The sequence below is a fragment of the Arvicola amphibius genome, chromosome 8 (genome assembly GCF_903992535.2).
Source record: "Arvicola amphibius chromosome 8, mArvAmp1.2, whole genome shotgun sequence".
NCBI classification, from domain to species: domain Eukaryota; kingdom Metazoa; phylum Chordata; class Mammalia; order Rodentia; family Cricetidae; genus Arvicola; species Arvicola amphibius.
The window spans coordinates 79,314,974-79,334,330 of record NC_052054.1 but is presented as its reverse complement, the minus strand read 5'-3'; the positions used below and the strand labels follow the sequence as shown (position 1 = coordinate 79,334,330).

Genomic DNA, 19,357 nt, shown 5'->3' with positions numbered 1-19,357 from the left:
AACCCCACCCACCCTGGAGAGCCAGGCTTGCTCCGTGGGGTGGGGGTTAGGGGATGTGCCAGCCCTTCCAGCTGGTCCTCGATCACACCCAGACGCCTCCACCCCCTCACGACCCCGACCACGCTTGCGTACTCCGAGGCGGGCGACCCAGTCTCTCCCACGTTGGACTACATTTCCCACCGGCCTCCGCGCGGCATCTTTCCGGCTGCCTAGTGCCTGGCTGTTGTGAGAGGTGAGTTGGTCGCCTGCACTGAGTAAATGGGAGAGGGGGAGGCGCGGATTTGGCTTTCCGTTAGTTTGAGAGACTTGGAGTCGGTGACGCTGAGTGGACACCGTGTGTTCCTCTGTGTCCTCCGTCCTCCCGCTGCAGGGCTCATAGGCCCAGCATGGCTCCGAGTTACGTGTGCGAGCCCCAGAGTGAAGGCTCCCCGAACAAAAAGACGGCACAGCCGCAGTGGCAGAGCGGCTTTGTCCGCGCGCCCTTAAGACTGCCCGGGGTGGCCGTCGCCTCTCAGGCTAGCCCCTCCGGTGGCGAGAAGTGTCTCTGTCCGCGGCTTTCCATTTCCAGCAGGCTGTGTGTGTGGAAGCGGTGGGAGTGACTGGTCGCGGGGGTGTGTCCCCTAGCCCCGCACTTTCCCGGTTCGTGATTCGTCCTTTATCCAGATCTTGTTCATCTTCGGGAAGGCGAGGGAGTCAAATGGATGGAGGAAACGTCGTTGCGTTACGTAGAAACCCAACATTACTGTTATATATGTGGAAAAAATTAGCCAAGTTACTTTCTTTTTCCTATGAATTGTAATCCTTATTTTTCCGAGCACGGGGACATTTACTACTCTTTACTGTGAAAGAGTGAAAATCAGCTTGGCCTGAAAAGAAGGGGCAGTTTGGTGTTAATTGGTCCAGGGAGAAGAGACGGATTCATGCAGTTAATAGAAACCATCACTCATAGGTTATGCCTTTGTTGTTAAATTCAGGCCCAGCCCTTCTTTGTGAGGTTACAGGGTTCTTTTTAAATTTATATTTCTTTTATTTATGTGTATATTTATGTGAGTACAGGTGCCGGTGGAGGCCAGAAGGTGTCCTGTTCCCAGGAACTGGAGTTACAGATGTTTGTGAGTCTCCCTGTGGGTTCTGGGATCCTCTGCAAGAGCAGCCAGTGCTCCTAACCGTTGAGCCATGTCTCCAGCCTCACAGGTTTCTTTTTAAAAATATTTATTTATTTATTATGTATACAATATTGTGTCTGTGTATGCCTGAAGGCCAGAAGAGGGCACCTCATTACAGATGGTTGTGAGCCACCATGTGGTTGCTGGGAATTGAACTTAGGACCTTTGGAAGAGCAGGCAATGCTCTTAACCGCTGAGCCATCTCTCCAGCCCTCACAGGTTTCTTTTTAAAATCTTTTTTTGTTGTTGTTATTTTCATTTTTATGTGTTGGGTGTTTTGCCTGCTTTTACGTCTGTGCAGGGAATTGTGTGACTGGTGTCTGAGGATGGTGTCGGATTCTGGAACTGGAGTTACAGAACGTTTGTGAGCAGTCTTGTGGGTGCAGGGAACTGGGGGTCCTCTGCGGAGCAGTCTGAGGTCTTATCTGCGGATCCATTTCTGCATTCCAGGATGCAGCTTTCTTACCCTTGAGGCTTGCTTTGCTAGTTTGTTTTTAATTATTGGGGAAGATTCATTTGCTAAACCACTTTCATTACCTTAAATAGCACTTTTGGTGTGTCTTTTTTTTTTTTTTGAAACAAGAGTCTCGGTTTGCATCCATACTGACCAGGAATTCACTATATAACCCAAGCTGACCTTGAATTTGTGGGTGATCCTCCTGCCCCAGCCTCCAGGCTGCAACACCAATACATGCCACTATGCCCAGACACGGGGGCATTTGATCTTCAGTTAATTTTCTCTTCTAATCCCATCTCAGCAATAGCAGCCGTTCAAACTCCTACATCACCAGTCCCCTTCAAAGCCTTTTGTCTGGGGGCTGGCTGTGTACCTCACTGGTAGAGAGCTATTCTAGCATACACGAAGTTGTGGGGGCAGGAGTGCCCCCCCCCCCGTCTCACCCTCCCATCCTAATTGCTCCAGTGCAGCTCCCGTCCTCAGTGTGTCAGTCACGATTTTATAACAGGCTACGGGCTTTTCCCTGTTCGCCTCCAGCTTTAACACCCGAAATGACCTCTTAATCTGGTGCTTTGGCCTTCTGCCTCAGTGACTAATGGGGCAGCTTCTGTCCCCTCCTCCCAGTGCTTATTCACACAAGGGATGAAAGACTGTTAAGCGCTGCCTGACATTTCCCTCCGGAGCTGCATTTCCCCAGCTGTGTTAGGATGGTCTGTGAGTAAAGATCATTGCCTAGCCAGCTCAGCTCCTCGTTTGGAGAGGAGATCCAGGCTGCCTCCAGCTCCGGCAGCCGCACACCTGGCATTGCACCAGGTGTCATTGATCTCTGCTGCCCTGAGTTAGAAGCAGGAAAGTCACAAAACAGTTTGGCCTGGGTGATGGTGGCGCACGCCTTTAATCCCAGCACTTGGGAGGCAGAGGCAGGCGGATCTCTGTGAGTTTGAGGCCAGCCTGGTCTACAGAGCTAGTTCTAGGACAGGCTCCGAAGCTACAGAGAAACTCTTGTCTCGAAAAACAAAACAAAACAACAACAAAAACCAACCAAACCAAAACAACAACAACAACAACAAAACCAGTTTGCTTGGTAACAGGGTGTTTCGCTTTTGGACCCCCCTCTTCTAGTGCTGGGCTCCAGTCCAAGGCCTTGTGTGTCGGAGGCAAGCACTCTACCCCCGAGTTGTCCTCCGCTTTTGAGTATCATGAGGAGAGGAAAGATGCAAGGGGACATGTTTTCTTTCTTTCTTTTTTTTTTTTTTCAAGACAGGGTTTCTCTGTAGTTTTGGAGCCTGTCCTGGAACTTGCTCTTGTAGAGCAGGTTGGCCTCGAACTCACAAAGATCCTCCTGCTTCTGCCTCCCGAGTGCTGGGATTAAAGGCCTGTGCCACCACCACCTGTCTGGGTCGTGTTTTCAGAGTGAGCTCATCGTAGGCCACTGATTCGTGTCTTAGGGAGGAATGTAGTAACAGTAGTGTGGGTTCTGCGGCTGAATTGCTGAGGTACTACGCTGAAACCTGCCGCTTTGTCCTGGTTTGGTTTATCCCTTCACGCTGTATGTAGGTCCCTCATGTGAAAGACGAGGCCTACTATATAGGGTAGCTCTGAGTAGATGAGTTAACCGAGGGCTGGGGATGGGGTTTGCTGTTGGCCTAAAGCCTTAGATGTCCTCAGTGTGACAGCTACAGCCCCTCTCCCCGAAACAAAAACAAAAACAAACTGTAAAACCCGTAGTTAGTACTTGGCAGTGTAGTTAAGGGTTTGGTATGGTCTGCTGTTACAATAATTCCAGCTTTCTTCCTCTCCTGTGTCCGGGAATCAGGAGTAGTGTGCCACATTTGCTTTATCCATGGACAAACAAGGACTGCCGGCCAGCTGGCCATGGTGGGACAGTTTTTCTTTGAGTTTATTTTATGTGTACAAGTGTTTTGCCTGAACCACGTGCATGACTGGTGCTTGAGGAAGTATGAAGAAGGTGTCAGGTTTCCTGGGACTGGCGTTATAGATGTTGTGAGCCACTGTGTGGGTGCTGGGAACTGAACCTGTGTCCTCTGCAAGAGCAAGTGCTCTTTTTATATTTATCAATATGTGTGTATGTGTGTGCGCGCGCGCGCGCGCGCACTTTGTGTTTATGATGCGGTGTTAGACCTCAGTCAGAATCCTTTAGGGGTCCCTGGGCTCCCCCACCGTGCCCTTCTCGTGTTGGGTTGCCTCAAGAACTTCTGTAGAAATCTCTGTTCTGGGGTGGGCTTGGGGACAGGTGCAGTGGTGAGGAATGATTCAGAAGCAAGAATGGCGGTGGGGGAGGGGAAAGTTGCTCTTACTAACTAACACTAATTAATTTGGGAACTTTTAGGCACATCTTGACTCACGGGTTCTCTTTATTCCAGCTTTGCTTGTCTGTACCCCACAGTTTTCCATAGAGAAACAGCGAAGGGCCGACCGGCTCCTGCAGTTCCAACACTATGGCCCTAGCCCAGGTAGGGTAATGTTTTTCTCCTTTCCCCTCAGATGTTCAAGTCTGCTGTCTGCCTCCCGAGTGCTGGAACTGCAGTGTGCACAGCACATTGGGCATCAGTTTCTAGATGGTTGTGGACATGTTGCTCTATGCCACACCCACCCCACTCTCATTGTGAGGGTTGGAGACACAGCCCATTGCTGTACACGCTTCCTCCAAGACTCAGCCTGCCCCCTGCACAGTTCCCTCCAGAGCCCCAGAGAGCCCAGGTAAAATGCCATGAGAAGAGCCCTCATGAGCGCTGCAGAGTTTCTCTAACATTTTCCAGTGGAGAGCTTTGGGGTTTAATAACTCAAATATTTTTCAATGTTTTATCTTTGTGTGTATGAGGGTACATGTGCACGTGTGGAGGTCAGAGGACATTGACTTTCTCTTTTGAACTTTATGTGGGCTCCAGGGATCAAACTCAGCTTTACCTACTGAGTCATATTGCCAGTACTGAGTTCTAGCTCTTAAATTCCAGGGGGAAATTTTGTCTTAGTATAGTGTTTAGTTTTTTTTTTTTTTGTTTGTTTTTTTTTTGTTTTTTTTTGTTTTTTTGAGACAGGGTTTCTCTGTGCAACTCTGGCTTTCCTGGAACTCTGTAGACCAGGTTGGCCTTGAACTCAGAGATCTACCTTTGCCTCCCAAGTGCTGGGATTAGAGGCATGTGTCCCTACTGCCCAGCTTTATTTTTTTTTAATTTTGTTTCATACAGAAAATATTTGTATTGCCAATATATATACAGTATGACATTTTATTTTCATTTTTAAAGCTGTGTTCATCTGTGCATATGTGCATGTGTGTATAGAGGCCAGAGGCTGACTCTGGTGTTTTCGTCAATTTGATTTCCAACTTATTTTTGAGACAGAGTATCCCTGGACATGGAGTTCACCCACTCAGCTGGACTGGCTGGCCAGCAAGCCCTAGGAGTCTTTCTGTCTCCATTCCCCCCATGCACGTACAGGCATGTAATTATCGGCACGTGCCTGGCTTTTTGCATGCCTGCTAGGAATCCCAAAGGCAGGTCTTTATGCTTCTGTGGCAAGTCCTTCACTGACTAAGCAATCTCTCTAGCCCCCAAAATGACACTTAACAACCTGTCCAGTGAAGTTTGTGTGAAAATTATACATGCTTAGCTGAATAAATCTTCAGAAATTGAGTTTCCTTTACTTCCAGATCAAGAAAGGAATGTATGAGCTCTTTAGCTCCCATCCAGACAGCCCAGATGAAGAGACAGTGCTCACTTCAAACACCCAGATTAATTTTACCTAATTTGAATTTATTTTTTCTTTTTGTTCTTTGTTTTTCTTCCTGTCTCCTTTCCCTCCGTCCCTACTTCTTTTTTCTTCTCCTCAGTTCTCTTTGACAGGTTCTTACTGTGTAATCCAAGCTGGTCTTGAACTTGAAATTTTCCTGTGTCCATTTCAGAAGACACCAACTCTGCCCAGCTTTAATTTTTAATTTTAAGATTTAAGTGGAATGATGTACTTCAATACATTTTTAAAACATTTATTTATTTTTTAATTCATTTTACATTCTAACCAAGGTTCTCTGTCCTATCCCTTCTACCACTCCCCCTTGCCTCCCTCCAGCCTATCCACCATGTACTCCTCCCCAAAGGTAAGGGCTCCCATGGGGAATTGACACTGTTTGACACATTAATTTGGGGCAGGACCAAACCCCTCCCCTCTGCATTAAGGCTGAGCATGGGATCCCCTAATAGGGAATGGGCTCCAATAAGCTAGCTCCTGCACCAGAGATAGATCCTGGTCCCACTGCCAGGGGCCCCTCAGGTAACCCAAGCTTCACAACTGACTCCCACATACGGAGGGCCTAGTGGACCAATGGAGGCTCCACAGCTGTCCGTCCAGAGTTCGTGAGTTTCCACGAGCTTGGTTCAGCTGTCTCTGTAGATTTCTCCCTCATGGTCTTCACCTCCCTTGCTCATATATTCCCTCTCCCCTCTCTTCGACTGGACTCCCTGAGTTCAGTCTGCTGCTTGGTTGTGGATCTCTATCTGGTTCCATGTATTACTGGAAGAAGATTCTCGCTTCTCTGGAGCTGTGGATTGTAGTCTGGTTATTCTTTGCTTTATATCATCTATCCACTTATGAGTACATACTGTGTTTGTCTTTCTGGGTCTGGGTTACCTCACTCAGGATTGTCTTTTCTAGTTCCATACATTTACCTGCCAATTTCATGTCATTTTTTTTAACCACTAAGTAATACTCCATTTTGAAAATGTACACATATCTATGATGATTGACAGTTTTTCTGGGTACAGTAGTCTGGGCTGGCATATGTGGTTTCTTAATGTCTACATAACACCTGTCAAGGATCTCCTGACTTTCACTGTTTCCATTGAAAGGTTGAGTGTAATTCTGATAGGTCTGCCTTTATATGTTACTTGGCCTTTTTTCTTTATAGCTCTTAATATTCTTTATTTATTCTGTATGTTAAGTGTTTTGATTATTATGTGGCAAGGGGACTTTTTTGGTTTGGTCTATTTGCTGTTCTGTAAGCTTCTTGAACTTTTATAAGGCATGTTCTTTAGGTTGAGAAAGTTTTCTTCTATGATTGTGTTGATTATAATTTTTGTGCCTTTGAGCTGTACTTCTTCTCCTTCTTCTATCCCTTTTATTCTTAGGTTGGTCTTTTCATGGTTTCCCAGAATTCCTGGATATTTTGTGTTAAGAATTTGTTGGATTTAACATTTTCTTTTATCGATAAATCTGTTTCCTCTATTGTATCTTCAATGCCTCAGATTCTGTCTTCCATCTCTTGTATTGTTGTTTATGCTTGTATTTATAGTTCCTGATCATTTACCCAAATTTTCTATTTCCAGAATTTTCTTGATTTGTATTTTCTTTATTGCCTCTACTTCAGTTTTTAAGTCTTTAACCATTTCCTTTACCTGTTTGATTGTTCCTTTTCTTTAAGGGATTTGTTGATTTCTTCCAATTTTTTGTTTGTCTTTTCCTCCATTTATTTAAGGAAATGTTCAATTCCTTTTTAAGGGCCTCAATCATCTTCATGAAGTTATTTTTTTTATTATTTTTTTTATTTTTTGGCTTTTCGAGACAGGGTATCTCTGTAGTTTTGGAACCTGTCCTGAAACTAGATCTTGTAGACCAGGCTGGCCTCAAACTCACAAAGATTCGCCTGCCTCTGCCTCCCACGTACTGGGATTAAAGGCATGCGCCACCACCGCCCAGCTTCATAAAGTTATTATTTTTTTTTTGTTTTTTTGTTTTTCAAGACAGGGTTTCTTTGCAGCTTTAGAGCCTGTCCTGGAGCTAGCTCTTGTAGACCAGGCTGGTCTCTAACTCACAGAGATCTGCCTGCCTCTGCCTCCCGATTTCATAAAGTTATTTTTAAGATCATTTTTTTCGGCTTCATCTGTATTGGGATGTTCAGGTCTTGCTGTTGTAGAACCGTCAATCTCTGGTGGTGCCGTATTGCCCTTTGTGTTGTTGAGTGTATCTTGTACTGTTGTCTACCCATCTGTTCCTCCAGTTGGTGCAGTTGATGGCTCTGTTACATTGGTCACTCCTCCAAATGCATATGGGCTCATGGCTCTGGTGGTCACTCAGTTGGTGCAGGTGGGTCTGTGGCCCTGGAGGATTAAGGCTGGCCTGAGCTCAACCCCTGGGACTCACATGGTGGAAAGAGAGAATGATGCTCGTAAGTTGTTCTCTGAGCAATACACATAAAATAAATAACTACATAGATGTAGAAGGGAGGAAATCACCTCCCTTTTGGTCTGGGGTGCTAGCTTCACAGTGTTTTCACGACTGGTGTCTTGTAACTCAGGGACAAAGCCATTCCCTGAGACTGTTGGGCAGGATGAGGAGGGTGCCTGTCATTCATAGTGTCAGATACTCTAAACAGGACCTAGGTGAGCTTTTGGAATTGTGCCAGGCTCAAAGATCTAATTTGTTTTGTTTTGTTTCATGGTCTTACTGTATAGCCATGACTGGCTGGCTTTAGACTCACTATTTAGACCAGACTGGCCTTGGAGTCATGGAAATCCACCCATTTCTGTCTTCCAAGTGCTGGAGTTAAAGGCATGCACCAATATCACGGGCTCAAATGTCTACATGTTAAAAAGAGATACTAGATCTATCTAATGTAGTCAAGTCAAGGACAAGTATTTACCAAAAATTTAAAACTAAAGAATTGACTGTAACAAAGAACAAATTTAAAATAGACTCTAACATTGTAGTGAACTTGAATCAGTCTTTCTCAGATATTTTTAGTGGATCTGGAATGAATTGTTTTCTTTTTGGAAGAAAATGTGGTCACTGTGTTTTTGTCAGTGAAGCTGAGTGTCGCTATTTCTGTAGAGCTCATAATGGGAGCACACAGTGTGCTATACAGTCTGGTTCATCCATGGCATTTGTAGTATTCATTTCCAGAATGAATGAAAAATCTTACCTTGGGCTAGCAAGATGGCTTAGGAGGCAGAGATGATGGTCTGAGTTCAGTTCCTGGGACCCACATGGTAGAAGGAACTGGGACTTATGGGTTGTCCTCTGACCTCCACACATGTGCTATGGTATGCCCAGGCACACTAGTGCGCCAGCACACACACACACACACACACACACACACACACACACACACACACTTTCTCTAAATAAAAATGAAAGAAACATGTATTTAAAACTCTAACTCTGTGTGTGGCCAGGACTATGTAGGAGCATGCTGTCACTCTGAGGCACTGACTTCTTGCTGTCCGTGTTCCTGTCGTGTTCAGCCCCATGCTGTTTGAGTGCTGTGTGCTCCTCCTTCAGTCTCCACTCTCTCCTAAAAAAGAGAAGACTTTTCTCATGCACTACCACGAGTTTGTTTTTTTCAGGGTTCAGTGACGTTCAGGGATGTGGCTGTGGATTTCTCACAGGAGGAGTGGGAGTTCCTGGACTCTGCTCAGAAGAGCCTGTACAGGGACGTGATGTGGGAGAACTACAGCAACTTCCTCTCTCTGGGTGAGCGCTCTGCCCGAGGGTCAGCTTTCCCTTCGCTCTTACTTTCTGCTTGCTAGATTGGAAATAGATTCTTCCATTTAACATCTAGCCGTTCTTGGTCTGGGGCACCTTCATTTCCTCAGACTGATTTCTGGCTTCCTTCATGTTCAGGTTTCCCAGGCATCTGGATTTGGTATGGCAGAAGTATTTCTAAGATACAGATTGTATTCCACATGAGAGCCCAGAATCGATGTAGACACTACCTGCTCCTCTCTAGTTTCAAAGGCAATGCATGTGGGATGGATACAAACTCGGGGAACATGCTCTTTTCTGGGTAACAACCTCTAACGGTCTACCTGCTTCACGTTTGAAAGTTAAAACCTGGGCTGGGGCTGTAGCTCAGTAGTCGAGCATTTGCCTAGGGCGTGTGAGGCCCTGGGTTTAATCCCAGTACCACAAAAATACTTAAAATCTCAGCATTTTCAGGGTCTGACTGTTTCTCATCCTCTCAGCCCGGTGAGCACAGTAAGAATCATAGCTAAGGCATGTGTGTGCTGTGCACTTAGTGCTTAGGTGCTTTTCCTGGTTATGTGGCCCATCAAGCCTCAGCCACTCCTGAGAGAGATGCTGCATCATTCTCTTCTCTGTGCTCAGGCACAAGAGGTTGGGGCCGTGGAGACAACTTAGTGGGTAAAGCACTTGTGCAAATGTGAGGACCTGATTCACGTCTGCAGAACGCATGTAACAGTGCGGTAGTACCTGTGTGGTCCTAGCATTACTGTGCTGAGGGAAGAGGCAAAGACGGGGGCCTGCTTGATGAGCACAGAAATGAGCAACAAAAGACCTTATTTCCAACAGTGGAAAGCTAGGAACTCTAAGGTTCTCTGATTGCATGTGTGCTATGGCATGCGTATGTCCACTCACACACAAATATACATGTGAGTGCATTGTGTGTGCACGCGCACACACACACACACACACACACACACACACACACACACACGCTACTGAGTGGCCTAGGAAGCAGGCAGGATGTGAAGTAGCCTGTCCGTAGTTGTGGTCTTCACAGTGTCTGCTCTGCAGAGCCAGGCTGAATCACATGAAGTTCGTCCTTAGTCACCTGGTGTTTAGTCTTTGTGGTCTCAAGGCCTCCCTAAAATGGTTACTCTGGAGCTCCGTAGTGTGGATTTAATGCTTTAGTTTATGAAGTGCCGTTTTGGAGACAGACAAGGTGGTGCTCCCGGTACTCAAGAGGCTGAGACAGGAAGATAGCCATCTGATGCTGGGCTGGACTGTATACTGAGTGCCAGGCTGACTGGGCTTCAGAGTGAGACCGTGTCTTCAAACAACACCATTTGACTTATAATTAATTTAAAATTTAGTGAAATCTGAAAGTAAGGATTTTCAGGTTTATAATTCGATTTGACATTTTTCTATTAAGCAGGACCTTCCATTTCTAAGAGAGCTATAATTCCCTTACTGGATGAAGACGGGAAGGAGCCTGAGGCAGTTGTGAAGGAAGGGAGAAGAAGCTATTGTCCTGGTGAGTGAGGGTGAGCTGGCGTGGGGGGCTGTTGCTACAGCTAGTTGCTCAGCCAGTGAGGTGGGGTCCTTGCTGAGAGATTTTTTTGGGGATTTCTCTTCCAAAGTCTTGGCCTCAAGCTTGAGACTTAAAGCTAATTCAGATAAAAAAAAAATTATGTGTGTATGCGAAAGAGGGGTGGGCATAGGCACGTGTGCCATGGCACGCGCACGCGTGGGCCAGGACCACTGCATGGAGCTGGTTCTCGCCTTCTTTCCCATGGGTCCTGGCATTCAGCTCAGGTTGGCAGGCTGGCGTGGCAGGCACTGTTCCCCGCTGAGCCTTTCTCTGGTCCAAATTCCCATTTTTAACCCTGAAGTAGCAAAATTGCCCTTTTTTGTTGTTGTTGGTGGTGGTTTTTAAAGTCAGGCTTTCTCTGTGTAGTACTGGCCATCCTGGAACTCGCTCTGTAGACCAGGCTGGTAACAATTGTATCAAACATACATTTTCACAAGAGTCACAAAAACCGGTTAATCTGACAAGGAGGTACCATATGTCTCAGAAGGAGTGTGGTTGTGAAGTTCCCCTGTGGCTGGGAACACAGCATTGGTAGCTATACTAACCTGTGGGCTTGATTTGCATTAGCATGTCGGGGACCAGCCACAACAAAAATACCTCTCGCCACGGTAAAAGCATGGGATTAGAAATATAGTAAAGAATATGAAGACACAAATGAAAATAATAAAACGGAGAAATAAATAGGATAGTACCAGGAGGGAATTTTCATGGGTACTGAAAATTTGCCTGCATTTAATTTCCAACTGTTTAAAAATACCCTTGACCCCAAAAGATAGGAATAAGACAAAAAAACTACATTAACATGGTATAAGGAAATGAACACACCAATAGAAAGTCACGGGCTGCATTCATAGTTCAACATTCTGTTACTAGAACAAAACAAGTTGCTTATACCCTGGACCAAAACACTCTGTAGGCAAACCCCTCCCTGGGTGGAATCCCAAATTATTTTCATAAAGGGAACTGGAACTTAGTTGGATCCTTAGACTTTTTTTTTTTTGAGGTGGGAACAAATCTACTTCTCTAATCCTAGAGCACAAGGTCTGGCAATTAGCCACACCCGTTGACAATCACCTTGAGAGCAGAACTCTGTGGTCAGCATCTAGGTGGGACTTTTGTCTGAGGTAGAAGCACAGTAACCTTGAAGAAACTAGAGGTAAGCCCAACTCTCTGACCTTTGGTCAGCGTGGAAATGGGTTCATAATTTTGGGCCTCCACATTAGCATCTAGGTGATTGAGTTAAATGAAATCTCTTCTGGGAGATGCCCAGGTGAGAATTTTTCTCTCTGAAGTGAGTTTTGGTGATTCAGGCCCTTTTCCTGTATAAACAGTTAATTTCCTGGGCTATGATCTTATGTTAGTTGACACCAAGGTGAAGGGTAATTACAGAATATTAGTAGCCTGTTAGGGTCAGAGCAGAAGATCAGTGGATTACACTTCCTGAGTCTGCTGTTAGAGCAGACATACTGCCTCCTGTGTGGGCTCCTTTCTTATCAAGGAGTACGGTCCTGTCAGTAAAGTGTGGGGGGAACTACTTTATGTAGATTCTGGCTGTGAGAACAAAGGCTTGACTAAATGAATCCTTTTCACTTCAAGGATTCATGGTGTAGGGGAGGTATCTGGTCGTCCTCCAGGAAAAGTCAGGTTTATCTACTGCTGGGGTACTATAGAAGGAGAAATGCCATGATTTCACAGGATTTCTGCAGAAAGGACAGGTGTCTCCGTAGCTTTGCAAGAACAGGTTAGTCCAAGTGGAATGTACGTACACACTTCCTGTGGATAGTCCAATAGGTCTGTCAGCTGTACTTTACTGCATAATTCTTTTTTTTTTTTTTTTTTTTTTTTTTTGGTTTTTCGAGACAGGGTTTCCCTGTAGTTTCTAGAGCCTGTCCTGGAACTAGCTCTTGTAGACCAGGCTGGCCTCGAACTCAAGAGATCCGCCTGCCTCTGCCTCCCGAGTGCTGGGATTAAAGGCGTGCGCCACCGCCGCCCGGCTTTACTGCATAATTCTTGTAGGCTCAACGCAATATGGAGGTGCATGCCTGAAATCTTAACATTCAGGGATGGAGGCTCGGCCCCTCACTAAGACAGGCTACATTTCATCCACCTTAATGGTAGCTTGCCTATCTGAAAGCTTCTTTTCATGTGTGTGTTGGGGAGAGGATGTTCCCATGGGAGGTTGTGTGTGTTTGGGGGCTCGTTCACATGTGTGCGCGTGTGGGGTACCTTCCTCAATGGCTTCTTCACTTTATTTTTTTGAAACAGAGCCTTGAACTGAACCTGGAACTCACTGATTGGCTAGACTGCCTGGCTAGCAAATCCCCAGGGTTCCTCCATCTCTGCCTACGTGGTGCTGGGATTAAGGATGCACACTTTTACCCCAGGCTTTTTATGTGTGTGTTGGGGATAGAAGTCCAGGTCTGCCTGCCTCAGAACAAGCACTTTACTGAGTCGTCGCCTCAGCTCCTCCTTCCTTCCTTTCCTTTTTTGAGTCAGGATCTCACTGTATAGCCCTGGCTGGCCCAGAACTCGCAGAGATCCACCTCCTTCTGTCTCCTGAGTACTGGAATTGAATGCCCCACCATACCTGTCAGAGATCCCTCTTTCCCTCCCTCCCTCTCTCCTTCCCTTCTTTTCCCCTTCCTCCCTCCCTCCTTCCTTCATCTTGGAGACAAGGACTCTTACATATCCCGGGCTAGACTTGAACTCACTATGCATCCTATGTAGCTTCTGGTCCTCTTCTTCCATCTCCTGAGTGCTGGGATTACAGTCAAGCACCACCACACCCAGTTTGGTCTTTACCTTTTTTCTTCTTTTTGAGATAGGATCCTATGTCACTCAGGTTGGCTTCTAACTCAGGGTCAAGTTCTCCCCCAGAATCCTTCTCCCTTATCCTCCCTGAAAGTTGGGAATATAAGCACACACATTACATTCTCCAGTTGAGTTTTCTTTTTTTAGTTTTAGAGATTATCTTACTTTGTAGCTTAAGCTGTTCTGAGACTTTGTATAGCCCAGGCTGACCTTAAGTTTGCAGCATCCAGCATTTGCCGCCTGAGTGCTGGGATTGTGGATGTGAGCCTACTTGGCTTTATTTCCACATGTGCTGTCTTAGCACCCAAAACAGGACTTCTGCTTAATTTTTATGCATTTTAATATTCATGAAGTGGCTTTGGCCACACTAAGCACCTCTACCCCTTGAGATAGCAACTGTAGTGTTGTTAGTGTTTTGCTGATAAATTGCACACAATGTATGTTCATGTGTGCTGTTTTCCCATGGATTTTTGGTGCAGGATTTTGTATAGAATATGGGTTTTGGGGTGTACCTGGGTAGTATTTTTTCAGAAATACCTGTTTACAGGAAGGCTAGTAGGTCCTTTAATTTGTCTGTAGAAGTTTTCCTCCTTCTGGAACAGGGATGCAGCATATTTCTTTCTTGTTTTCTTTCAGATTTGGTGTCCAGATTCAAGACCAATAGTTCATCTGCAGACAAGGATATTTATGGAATATATTCTTTACAATGGGAGTTGGTGGAGAAAATTAAAAGCCACAGCCCTCAAGGTTCTGGTCCTAGAGATGATTGGGAATATGAAAGCAGGGCTGACCGACAAAAGGAACCACAGGAAGGCTATTTGGGGCAGTTGAAAATTACCTCTGAGAAAGGCACATACAGAAAGCACCGTTTCCTTACTGAGTATCAGCAGGTTCAGAATGGAGAAAAGTTCTATGAATGTAAAGAGTGCAGGAAGACCTTTATCCGCCGCTCAACACTTAGTCAACACTTGAGAATCCACACTGGTGAGAAACCTTACAAATGCAAGGAATGTGGGCAGCCCTTCAGACAGCGTGCACACCTTATCCGACACCACAAACTCCACACCGGTGAGAAACCCCATGAGTGTAAGGAGTGTGGGAAGGCCTTCACAGTGCTCCAAGAACTCACTCAGCATCAGCGGCTCCATACTGGGGAAAAGCCGTATGAATGCAAGGAGTGTGGAAAGGCCTTCCGGGTGCATCAGCAGCTGGCTCGGCATCAGAGGATCCACACTGGGGAGAAGCCCTATGAGTGCAAGGAGTGTGGCAAGACCTTCAGGCAGTGTACACACCTTACCCGGCACCAGCGACTGCACACGTCCGAGAAGCTGTATGACTGTAAGGAGTGTGGGAAAGCCTTCGTGTGTGGCCCAGACCTTCGAGTCCATCAGAAGATCCACTTCGGCGAGAAGCCCTATGCCTGTAAGGACTGTGGCAAGTCCTTCAGGATATGCCAACAGCTAACTGTCCATCAGAGTATCCACACTGGGGAGAAACCCTATGAATGTAAGGAATGTGGGAAGGCCTTCAGGTTGAGGCAACAGCTTGTCCGCCATCAGAGAATCCATACCCGTGAGAAGCCCTACGAATGTCTAGAATGTTGGAAGACCTTCAGTAGTTATTCCCAGCTGATTTCACATCAGAGCATTCATGTGGGCGAGAGACCCTACGAGTGCGAAGAATGTGGGAAAGCCTTCAGACTGTACTCCCAGCTCACTCAACACCACAGCATCCACACGGGCGAGAAGCCCTACGAGTGCAAGGAGTGTCGGAAACCCTTCCGGCTGCTCTCCCAGCTCACTCAGCACCAGAGCATCCACACGGGCGAGAAGCCCTACGAGTGCAAGGACTGTGGGAAGGCTTTCCGGCTCTACTCATTTCTTTCTCAACACCAGCGGATCCACACCGGAGAGAAGCCCTACAAATGTACGGAGTGTAAGAAGGCATTCAGACAGCACTCACACCTGACCCAGCATCAGAAGATCCACAGTGGAACTTAAAACTTCAGTTCTGTGTTAGGTTGCAAAATGTCAGGAAACCCATTTTTGAGAATAATTTATTTCATGCTTATAAGTAAGCATAAGAAAGACTGTGTTGCTTTAAAAACCCTCCATTCTCACTTAAATGTTCCCTATCTTCAGGAAAGAATAATTTGATGAATGTGGGAAAATCATTAGCCTTATCTGTCACCATCCCCTTCTAACTACACTCTTCCCATTGTGATACCGGACAGGACACTAAATGTCAATGCCTCGTTTCCCTCACTGTCGGAATGGTGATGATAGTACCTATACGTGTTATTTATTGTTATGTAACAAATTACTAGAAAGCCGTAGTTTAAATAATATACATTTAGTATCTAAAGATTTATAGAAAGATCAAGATTCCAGGCAAGCTTTAGTTGGGTCTTTGAAGTTGTAACTGAGGCTGGCTTTCATCTGAAGGCTTAACTAGAGAAGCACCCACATGGAAGGTAGCAGGTTAGACCCCTGAGGCACCTGCACTCTTGAGAGTGGATGCATTGAAGCCCTCAGTTTCTGAAGGCCATCGGCAGAGAGACGAGTGAAGTTCCGTCCCAGTGTGGCTGCTGGTTGTTGTTGGTTGTTTTTTTAATTTTAGGTGGGGTTTCTTTGTACATCCCTGGCTGTCCTGGAACTCACTCTGTAGACCGGGCTGGCCTTGAACTCACAGAAATTCACCTGCTTGTGCTGGGATAAAAGGCATGTATCACCACCATCCAGCCTAGCTGCTGTTTTAATGAGATCGTGGAATCTAAGAAAGGTGGTTGCTAGCAGGATGGAAGTCAGCTAGTGAGACTGAAGTTATAATCTGTGTAACCCAGTCATAAACATCCCACCATTTTACCACCTTCTGCTGGTTAAAAATAAGTTCTCACACTCAAGATTGTATGAAGCTGAAGATTACAAGACAGGGACCAGTGATGGACGTTTAGAGCCCACATGCTGCACTGCATAAAAGAACTGATGAAGAGTGAAGTAGCTAAGACTTGACAGAGAGCAGTCATAGTAGCACGCATCCCTTGAGTGGTGTCCATGATCGCTGGCAGCACTGTCAGTCCACATGAAAGGGAGGTGCTCCTGTGTGAGTAGTACATGTAGAAATGCTTCTTCTTACATCTCTGCACTTACAAACCTCAGAGTAATCTCTTCAAGGTAAGATCTACGAGGTTATAGTAATTGGGAGATTTTTGTCACTTCATGATGAAGAGACTGAATCTCACAAATGTGGGTTGTTAAAACTTAACCGTTAAAGAATCAGAGAAAATGACATCTTCAAATTAAAAAAAAAAGATTATTTAGAATCCCTTCTCTGACAAGATTCAGGATGAACCACACAATCTCAAGGATAGCTTCAAAGACAACTAGCCACTTGGGGATTTGGCTTTTATTCGTACACATATGTAAAGGCTGGGACTGGGGAAGGGCTTGGTGGTTGAGGTGCATGCTGTATGAGCACGAGGACCCAAGTTTGGATCCCAGAACTCATGTTAAAAGCCAGGTAGATGTAATGGCTCACCTGTGGTTCAGGCTTCTGGAGATAGAACCTGGATGTCCAAAGCAAGTTGGCTAGTAAGACCATATTGGGCATATCACTGAGCTCTGGGTTGGATTAAGAGACCCTGCCCCAGTGCATACAGTGGAAGAGTGATCAAGAGTGGAAGATGGCTCCTCAGATAACCTAGGACCTCCACATGCACCTGTGTGCATGTCACTACATACGTGCCCACACACATGCAAATGCATACCTTATTCACACAAATACTAAAAAGTTTACAATCAGTATATCTTTTGTTACTTGGTTGCTGCATTTTCAGCCTGTGTTTCAAGCTGGACCTTTTGACATGACTCTGCTGGGACTTCGGTAATTACCGCGTTTATGACTGCACAGTCCAGTCTGCTGTAGATGATGGCAGGACACCAACTCGTCATTTTAGAAATTTTTATTTATTGAGACAGAGTCTTACCATGTAGACCAGGCTGGCCCAGAACTCACAGAGATCTGTCTGCCTCTGCCCCCAAGTGCTGAGATGAAAGCATATGCCACCATGCCTGGCTAACATCTTAAATTAGCAGAGGAAAGCAAAATGAACATTCATTTTTCTTTTCCATGTTGACTCTTTTCAGTGTCAACAAGTGTGCATCAAATTCAGGGTTTTTTTTTTCCTAATCAGATTTCACCAGTAAATGCAGAAAAACAGAGATAGAATGTGGGGAGGGTGTCACCATTTTCTAGACTCTAGGGGAATAGTGGGTTCAGAAAACGAACTTCAGTGAATACTGGATTTTTTGTTGTTTTTGTTTGTTTTTTTGAGTCAGGTTTTTCTATGTAGCCTTGACTGTCTTGGAGCTGCTCTGTAGACCAAGCTGGCCTTGAACTCACAGAATCCACCTGCTTCTGCCTCCTGAGTACTGGGGCTAAAGGCATGTGCCATCACCGCCTGGTTGAACACTAGAATTTTTATGTGAAAGATTGTGTGACCACTTCTGATCCCTTCATTGACTTTGACCCTAATAAAACTGTGACTGTCGGACATTAGCCACCTCCTGATAGGGTGCAGCAGTCCTGCCAAGGTGACCCAGCAGCTCACCTGCTGTAGGAGCCTGTTCCTACAAAGTCAGCTAAGGTACCTGGAATGGGGGTCCTTAAGGCCAAAGGATGTCAGATGAAAGAAACAGACATAAGATAACAGGATAGAATCGGGAGGTCTGTTTTGGCAGTCAGTTGGTCAAACAAGCAGCCCAACAGCTGAGATTTATTTTAGAACTTGCTTATATGCAAAGGCAGAACCAAGTACAGCACAGTCAGTATACAAACACAAGACCATTCCTGCCCTTGAGTGAGCAACCTCCTACCTAACCTGCACTTGCTGCTCGGAAGCAGCCTCACTTTCTACCTTGATATTCCTGAGGTCTGTGGGCAGCAGTATTCTTCCAAATCAGAAGTCTCTCACAGCCCTCAAGGGAAAAAGAGCAGACAAGCTTGAACTCAAATGACTTATAAATCAGAATGAACTCCAGATGGAAACCAAGTCACACATGGGCTCCTTAAACTTTTCAAATTCTTTAAATCAAGAGCTCCAGGAATGGATGGGCAGAGCAGATTCAGCACAAGGAAGTGTAACCCCACTTGGCAGGGTCAGCTATTCAGGGTCCTCTGAAGGGGCGCTAACCTGAAAGAACATGGGCTGGAGAGAGAAATGGAGACCAAGCAAGATTCTATTGTCAAGGTCTCGTTTATTAGGGTGATGGTTACAGCTTATATAACCCTTGAATGAGGAACTCAGATTGGGGTGGGGGGTAGGGGGTAGCAAAGGTCACCAGCTAGCAAACCTGGTATTCCTTGTGCAAGCAGAAACATTCTTTTTGTGATTCCCTTAACAAACAGTTCTCAAGATAGTTAGGATGTGAGGCAGGTTCTGTTAACAAACAGTTCTCAAGATAGTTAGGATGTGGGACTCTCTGCAAACATCCTTAGGACAATGGTCCCTGCTATCATCTTTTAGGACTATGGTCCCTAACAAGGAAGCATCCATTTTGACCAAAGTTGATAAAATTCTCAGAACAACTCACCGGAATTCTACAGCTTGTGTGGCATGAAGAAGAAAAGGGAAGGCACTATAAAAACAAAACTGAATTAAGTATGGGATGTCACTTTTAAATAGTTTGAAGAAAAGGCGTAAGAGCATGCTGGAAACAGGAGGAAGTGGCAAGTGTTAGAGATGCATTCTAAAACAAGATATACCAATGTGCATTACTGGAGAGCCAGGCGTGATGGTGCACACGTGATCCAGAGACACTGGGCTCAGGGGACTAGCGCAGCAGGATTGCTAGTTCAAGGGTA

The 19,357-nt window shown here is 45.7% G+C and overlaps 1 protein-coding gene across 1 annotated transcript in view; it reads left to right on the top strand.

Moving 5' to 3' along the window:
* LOC119821592 overlaps window positions 1-17,196 on the top strand; it is a 41,709-nt gene extending 24,513 nt beyond the window's left edge. Inside the window, exons 6-10 of the mRNA XM_042055609.1 lie at window positions 2,360-2,498; window positions 4,041-4,097; window positions 8,979-9,105; window positions 10,526-10,627; window positions 14,132-17,196. Coding sequence (XP_041911543.1) covers window positions 2,360-2,498; window positions 4,041-4,097; window positions 8,979-9,105; window positions 10,526-10,627; window positions 14,132-15,495 — 1,789 coding nt within the window. The 3' untranslated portion in view covers window positions 15,496-17,196. The remainder of the gene's footprint in view (window positions 1-2,359; window positions 2,499-4,040; window positions 4,098-8,978; window positions 9,106-10,525; window positions 10,628-14,131) is intronic.
* Window positions 17,197-19,357: the final 2,161 nt, after the last annotated feature.